Source organism: Opisthorchis viverrini (assembly GCF_000715545.1).
Source record: "Opisthorchis viverrini unplaced genomic scaffold opera_v5_91, whole genome shotgun sequence".
Classification (NCBI taxonomy): Eukaryota; Metazoa; Platyhelminthes; class Trematoda; order Opisthorchiida; family Opisthorchiidae; genus Opisthorchis; species Opisthorchis viverrini.
This window is the reverse complement of record NW_008751746.1, coordinates 992,622-1,000,966: the sequence shown is the minus strand read 5'-3', so window position 1 is coordinate 1,000,966 and position 8,345 is coordinate 992,622. Positions and strand designations below refer to the sequence as shown.

The 8,345-nt window shown below is 46.7% G+C and overlaps 1 protein-coding gene across 1 annotated transcript in view; it reads left to right on the top strand.

Moving 5' to 3' along the window:
- The window catches only part of T265_05033 (hypothetical protein), a gene marked incomplete at both ends in the record, with an annotated part of 70,886 nt that extends 62,870 nt beyond the window's left edge, over positions 1-8,016 (top strand). Inside the window, one exon of the mRNA XM_009169933.1 lies at positions 7,894-8,016. Coding sequence (XP_009168197.1) covers positions 7,894-8,016 — 123 coding nt within the window. The remainder of the gene's footprint in view (positions 1-7,893) is intronic.
- Between the last annotated feature and the right edge of the window lie 329 nt (positions 8,017-8,345).

The following is an 8,345-nucleotide window of genomic DNA, read 5'->3' as shown; positions in this document are numbered from 1 at the left end:
TTCTCGGACACTTTCTAAACGTCTCACTTAGCATCTCGACTGCTCCTCTCTCTCCTGCCTCCTTCGGGTGGCATGGAACCTAGGCACTGAAAGGGTGCTACAGCTAAACGACCTGCTAGGAAAAAGATGTAAACAAAGTTGTTCAGACACAACAGTTCTTCGGTGTACACAGCTCGTGAACGTGAGGTTGTCTAAGCCTAGTAACAGGAATACCAGGTCCGGTTAGAATCACGCACAGTCCAAAACGCTTTAAGGGCCAACTATCTTGAAATGTATACCAACCAAACGTACGTTTTTCCGGAATAAGTAAACTGCCAAATCACATTCAGCGACTTCACCCTGACAAGGATTAGTCCTCCTGTTCTTAACAGACACTTTCCAATAGTCTGCTCTGGATTTATCCTGACAGGAAAAGACTGTCGGAGAAGTTGTAGTGAGAACCAAGAACCCATTCCAGTGCATCTGATCCTGACACCGCGAAACCAAGCTCAGTAGTCATCATCATCATCATCGACAGCATGGCATCAGTGTTCAACACTGGTGCTTCACTGCCGTACAACCATGACTTATTTGAAAGCCTTGTTGTAAAGAAATGAATATAGGTGGATGGAGGAGGGACTTACTGCTAGCTTAACACAATCAATCCGAGGTGCCTACACCTCCAGACATTCACTCAGGCAATCTGGACAGAAACTGACAACAAGAAGGCATTTAACATCGGTTGAAAGACATATTTTATAGTGTCTCCAACCAGGCACAGTGAGGATCATGCGGTCCCCATCCTGGAAGGCGGTAGCACCGACAGCACCCAAGCGTTTCGTGACCTCGTTCATACTCTTTTACCAAACCAAGGGTTGGCCACCTCTCTGTTTACGCCACTCCAAATTGGGCATGGAAAACAGCACTCTCTTCGGCCCAAACAACGCAGCTTCTGGTGCTGGACACATTCTTCAATGGAAGTACGCGTTACATAACCGAAAACACGCTTTCTAACTGCCTCGTTACGGATTCGCCGACACCAACCCACACGAGCTATGGTTCTGAGACAACGATTGTCGAACACCTGAAGACGTCTCAGGTCCGCTGCTCGAATAGGCCAAGTCTCACAGCCATACAACAAAACAGCCCGTACTGTAGCTTGATACACACGTCCCTTCAGATTCAGGGATAAACCATTCTGACGCCATAGGTGTCTCAAGTTAGCAAACGCGGCCCGAGCCTTGCAGATTCGTGCATTCACCTCATCTGTCACACTGCAATCAGAACTAATACAACTTCCAAGGTACGTAAAACGCTCCACAACTTCCAGTACCTCTCCCTGGATTGTAAGGGGCGTGTTCAGTGACTGCACGTCCACAAGCATGACCTTACACTTTGTGGGTGCAAAATGCATACCAAAGGACGGGATGACTCTGGTCAGTTCATCCAAGAATACTTGCGCCTTTTCCTCCTCTTCGAACATGAGAACGATGTCGTCTGCATATTCCAGATCGACAAGGTTTTCTTCACAGGCATTTGAACACCAGGGTTTTGGAGACCCTCTAGCGTTCGTCTCATTATTTCATCGATAACGAAGTTAAAAAAGGAATGGAGAGAGTGGGCATCCCTGACGGACACCAATTTGTGTGCGGAAGCTTTTGGAGAGCTCTCCGTACACTCTCACACGTCAGTAGTAGTGAGTACCCCGGAACCATGAAGCCTGCAAGAAACGTTGACCATTGCAGGGAACGAAACGCATACAATTCCTGTCTAGGCTTGGGCAACCTGGCAGTATTCCACACCTCGTGCCTCCTTTGTGTGGCACCGAAGGTTGCTACAGCTGAGCGATAAATAAATAAGCAACAATTACAAACGTCATGTGTATCATAAACGCACCACCGAATTCGACTTGGGTTTTGATCCTGGTTGAGATCAAATTCGAGGAGGATCGCACGTTCAGGATCTGTATATAGATGGCATGTGCACTACACTCTATTTTGGCGCCTGACTACGGGTGGAAAACATCCTGCGTATGCGATCGGAAGGAACAGAGAATGGTTGCCCTGATAACTCCTTTGCGTTGTTCGCTTGAACTACACGGAAAGGTTATGACACCTATTGTAGACATCATATTCCTAAACACTGTCGGTACGCCGGGATGCAATTCTCCAGGAACTGACCAGCTCTGAATCAATCCATGGCGGACCTTTGGAAAGACGCTGCCCGACAACATGAAGAGTGGCCTCAACTATTTAACCCATCACAAGCGTATGAAGATCAAGTCTACTTACTTCCTGCCACATGCCCAACAGATACACCTGCCGGAACTGGACGATAAAATGCAGAAGCCTCAACGTCGAAGCCTACAGGTGACGGATCACGCAGGGCGCTGATTGGACAATAATGTCACGGATCCACGGATTCACGGATCGATACACAGGATCGAGGCTATTGCCCAAGTTTCCCGAGTCGCTTTTGTTCTTGTCGGTCAGTGGCTGTCGTTCACCTGAAAGACACAAGTGAAAAAATGATGTAGCACTGCTGTTTATTTTCTCAGCGCGGAGCAGTGTGCTTGCCAGCGCGAGGATTCACATAAATAAGTATCTAATAGTGCTTTAAACTGGGTTCTAGAAGGAGCGTGGACAACCGTCGGAGGAAGGTCACTCCCGCACCTACTACCCGAAATGAGAAAAAATTTCGTCAAATGAATGTGTGTGCTCCGAGCTTGAAAATCTTCTTACGATGTCCCCGCCGTGTGTTTGCTGGGTCAACGGTAAAAAAAACCTGTTTGCCAAGCTTTGTTAGCCTTTCGTGCGTCCTGAATAGACAACTTGGTTGGCGTATTCCAGGAACGGTCTGACGTAGGCCTCATAGAGTATTTGGAAGTCCATGCGAGTAATACGGGAGAAGGTGCGTCGGATCATCCGTAAAAATGGCGAATGCTTCTGGGCCGATTTCTCATGGTGCAGTGGGAAGGACCCAGGTGCCGAAATCCTTTTTGGCATCTATCCTCATAATGTTTTCTGGTCCTTTCTCACCATGCATAACAAAGGCATTCGCTGAGTCTTCTCCGAGCGACATATGGACGCACTCTTCGTCATCCAGGGTAAGGTACCATCGGGAGTCACGGGTTACTCGGAACTAGTAAACCAGGGTTTCGGGTTACACTCTCTCAAGTTCATGAGGACGAAGGCTCCGGTTCTGTTCAGTGTTGCGTAGTACGGCACAGACGAAAATCGAGCGGGGCGGGCTCCCTGCACGTCGGCGTTCAAATCACTGTCAACTGGAGGGGAGAGAAACGCCGATTGAATCGTGGATTGGGTACACGGGATCAATGATTGCAACCGAGGTTCCCCGATCGGATTTATTCTTAGCTCTCCGCTTCCATTCAGCTAAAAACCACAAGCGAAGAAAGTTTCGAACTGCTCTTTAAGTACGAAGCAGCAATCTTGCCATCGTGAGGTTATAACTAATCGTCTGAGAGTGCTTCCAACCGGGTACCAGATGCAGCATAACAACCGTCTGAGGATTGCTGTTACACGTACCACTTACCCGAAATGAGAAAAATGCTGCCTATTAAATCGTGCTCTCTGCGTTGGGAAATCTTCTTACTGTCCATGTCGTCTGCTAATTGAGTAAACAGTGAAAATTCTTTTGAGTAACTCATGTTCAAACGGAGCATAATTAAACATCAGTCCTCTTCTGAGTTGACGGTACTCTAATGGAGCTGAGCAGTTCGAGACTCGTTTCGTAATGAACGGATTCGGGGTAGAAACCTTTTTCGTAGCAGCTCGTCGGACACGCCGATTGAGGGTTACGTCTTTCTTAAGCCCAGAGACAGCTTGGTTTAGTATATCCAATAGGCGGCATGACGTATGCCCCATAAAGTGCCTGGAAGTCCACGCGAGTGTCCACGCAGGTGTTTCAGACCATCCGTGTAAGGGCAAATGACTATTGGGCCGGTTATTCACGGTAAAGTGGAAAGGACGTATTTGTGGATAGCTCTCTAAATCAATCGTTCTTGGTATCTATCCTCGTGGTGACTTTCAATGAATTCTTAATATGCACGACCAATGCGTCTGCCGAGTCCCTTGCAGTTGACGCATGGAGGCATTTTTTGATATTCAGAGGAAGGCGCTAGTCAAATAAAAACTGCATTGAAGCGCCTAAATCCACTTAGAGAGCACTAACGTTGGAACGGATTCAAGTCGGCCAAAAAGGGAAGATACTTGAAAGAGCATCAAGAATATCGTTGACATAGATAAAAAACAGACTGGGAGTCGCAGCGGCAGTCGGTGCCAAAGAAGCACAGGTTGAGCCTACCTCACACAGAAAGTTCCACCTGATACCAATATCTTAATCAAACGTAAATTTTCCCTGTGAATCCCATAATATTCGAGGCTGTGAAGCAGTGGTACGTAACAATCACTTCACTTCAAGTGGGGGGAATGCCTTCCGGTACGCGACGTTTCCTCTAAGTTTTTGGGTAGACAATGACTGACCCTAACAAGCGGAAGGGTTTTGTCGCGAGCAAGAGCTGGTGAACGCACTCATTGGAGTCATCTCAAGGCTGTTCCCAGTTATATCTTTTCCAGTTCCAATGTGATGAGGTCGATGGAGATGAGTGCAGGCCTAAGTGCTGAAGCAACTAAACATGATATAATAATAATAATAGAGATAAGAGGTCACTGGTGCGTTCTCCGATTCCGGCCCTCAGGGAAGAGGCTGGTTACTTGCTTTTTCGGTGGTGTCCCATTTATTAACTGAGCACATTTTTGTTTTCTTGGGTGATATCAATTATTGTGATCGGTTTTTGCGTGTTCTGTCGAAAGATATCCAATTCACCGCGTTTATGCATCCTACAAAATGCGGCTTAGACTCTGTGTTAGGCAGGAATCCACACGGATCCCACTATACCGGACGTCCTTAGGCGCTGCTACGCCCGATAAGCCTGGCCAGCTGGAGGTTGGCCTAGAATTCGGGACGCTTGCCAGTCCGGCAACAAGACGATATCTGATTGGTCAACAACCCGGACCCAACAGCCAATCATGACCCATTATTGGCCAAATGCCGGTTGCCAATGGCGCATCCAGAACGCGTCAGAAATTCCAGAAAGTTGTAACCACTTACGCTATATATACGAAGCGCTGTACAACTGTTCTTGACTTCGTTTTGGGCATTAATAGACCTTGTGCACCTTTGGTGGTTGTTTTGACGTGAACGCCAGCTTGGGAGGTTCAGACCGAGAACTATTGCAGCACCAGCAAAAGCAGTTTGAGGAAGCACAACTGAAGCTCATTGAATCACTGACTCAGAAACTGCATATCCAAACAGTTATATAAATTCCTGTGCAACTCTTCTTCTCTTTGTTTTGGGTTTAATAGACCTTGTGCACCTTTGGTGGTTATTTTTACGTGAGTGCTCTCGTGGGAATCTGAGACCGAGTAATGTGGTGAGGAAAATAGCGTTACTGCTCTCTGTGTTCTATTTTTCCCTCGTTTCCTGTCCGCACCATTGCCCACTGGGCATTTCCGGGCACTTGAACTGCTTGCCATTTCTTTTTGTGTCGAATGTTTTGTCAGCTTCACGAATAGTTCTGTATATCTCCTACACTGAAACTGGTCCTAGTTTGATTTGATCAGGAAAGATACGCATTACTTAGAAGTCTGCACTGAATAATTTTTAACTCCATTTTTGAAACTCAGGGTTCCTGGCCCAGTAGCCGATGAAATCAAAGGCTTGTACTTGGTGACCACTTTGTCCCAATGGAGCTTTTGTTAACATTAAATCAATTAAATGCCATGATAACCAGATTCAGCGGGGATGATATTTAGTCTGCGCAAGTATCTGGTGGGTGTGACGACACGTTGAGCTCTATTGAACGGCCTTGGTCGGCCCGATCCAGGGTATTCACCGGGCCCGATGTGGTGGAGCCTCGCCTAAGAGGCCTTGGAAACTGAAATCCGTAATAGTATGAGACGTGTAAAAGTAGTAACTGGAGGAGTGTTGCTCAAGGATAAATATGAGGATAGTTCCCAGGTGAATTTGAGGGAGGACGGTTGACCATGCAAATGAGAAGCAGAACGGCCCAATGCGACTGGATTTGAATCCGCAGTGCATCACAAAATGATGCTGGCGTGCGGTCGGAAGGGACAATCTTGATGGGTAATGCTGCATGTAAGTACCGATTAACCCTACCTGCCCAAACCCCGCGTTTCAAGTCAGCCCTGAAATGGAATAACCATCAATTTGTTGTCCGTTTTAGAGACGTCTGACTTTCTGCAAACACAACTGCAAACGGCTGTCCAAGGTAAACCTATTCCGCAATATCACGAGATGTTCGAAAACGGTGAGGCGATTTGCGGAAAGCACTTCAACTCAAAGTTGGAAAGACGAAAGTTTAGCAGACTCAATACCTGCACGATGTGTTCGAGTCTCTAAGCTGTAAAGGAACCTGCTCAGCGTACTTGTCTGCTTCCAACTTGGTGCTTTCGAGAACTGCTGTTCGTTTGCAGTGCGGTTTCCCCATAGGACTATGGTTTGCGCGGGCCAATCGCATTTGAGGAATTCAGATTCCCATCGTGGATGGATGTGATTTTCGATTGTGTAGTGCCCTCTCAGCCGAATGGATTCTTTTTTAAGGGGAATTTGAGGGGAAGTTGGTCTATTTGGTTTCTTGAGTATTCCAGTGTATTTCGAACAGCATGGTATCCTCATGAGACGTTGTAGGCTCGTTCAGATGTTGGGTGGCACCATCATGGATTAGTGCTCTTCGTGACACTCCAAAATGGTTCTTTTCCGCGGAAGGCTATACATTGAATCCAGCAAGCAATTTCTTCCGTTGAGAGCCGTTTAGTGGTAGCATTTGGCCACACCCGCTTTTCCGTTGTAATCTTTTGGCTCCCAGATTGCCTGTGATTAGCGTGGTCAACTCGGTGTATGTGGGATTTCCCGATCCACTTACCGACTTATCGACATTGGCCATCGGATAAATGAATGACGAGTGAGTGCAAGATCGGACGAGTCTTTTGATGGAGTGAGGCTGGTGACTGGCGGTCTCACGTTTTCGAAAACGCAATTTATCAGTTGAGCGAAATTATTGGGTGGGCTGCATATTTGGTGAAAGCGTGTGACGGAATCTAATTTTTACTGTGCATGAATCATGGCGCGTCCAGCAAGGTGCAGTTCGTCCAGCAACTCTATTTTCATTCTATGCACCCCTACATGTGAACAGTTCTGGATGACATGTTTTAGTGCAGTTTTCCTGGCGGCTTTTTTCACCAAAGAATGTCATGAGCTGAGTCATCAATTCAGTGATATTCCTTAAGAGCTACAATACGACTTATGTCATCAGGCAAGCAGTGCGCCCGCGCTGTTTTTAATGAACAGGATACCAGAAACAGAAGAGGACATCTGAAGTCTCTAACGGCCTATTTGGACGGGTGTCATGAACCACTCGCTAACTTGAAGCATATAGCAGTGCTTATGGGACTAGTGGCTATTTCTCTTACACGTACTTTCCTGGTACTGTTTAACTCATGTAATGAACACCAGATTAACCAGCCCACCATCTCAGAAGTTCACTGCCATCAGCTCTTATACATATGATTTCCCCACAATTCTGCTCTACCTAGTACAAATCCATCCATCTCATCTCATATGATCACCTGTTGTCATCACCCTAGTCGCGGTAGACGTCAAATTCTTCTTTCTCCGTATTGTATCCTCAAACTCACCATGCTCTCCTAGTTTCCTCCTATCCAAAGCTTTGACCTTCGGCTATTCCCGGTTTGGATGACCCGCTTGACTGTTATCTACGCCACCCTCCCCATGACCTGCACCCACAGGATCCCCAAATTGTCCAAAAACATGCGATCCTGTGTCGCCTTCCTTCTACCTTGTTTCCTTGACCAGCCTGAAAAGAATCACGCTGCTCAAAGAATCGCACATCCCAGCCCAATGACCTTAAATGTGACGTCCGTTGCATGCTGTCCAAAAACCGAAGTGTTACAAGCCAATGATGGCAAGGCACTGTAATACCCAGTGTGATAGCACACCCGCAACTATTCGCTTATTTTTCTTGACGTACCCTCTCATCTTCTCGTTCTATTGACTGCGAATACGAAAAAGGTCCCCAAATGATCCCAGCTGCTGCCATGACATGTTCATTATAATCTGCTAAATCTTTTCTTCGAATTCGAACATTAATTTATGTCTGTGTTTCCCGCAAAATTCAATAACTTTCCACCCAGTTTGTGCTCCCACACGTATGTCGCCATCATCTCAATTTACAAAAGAACTATTAAGCCCGACTCCCCAACATCGACGCCAACGAGCCTCTACATTTCCACTATACACCACCTTTG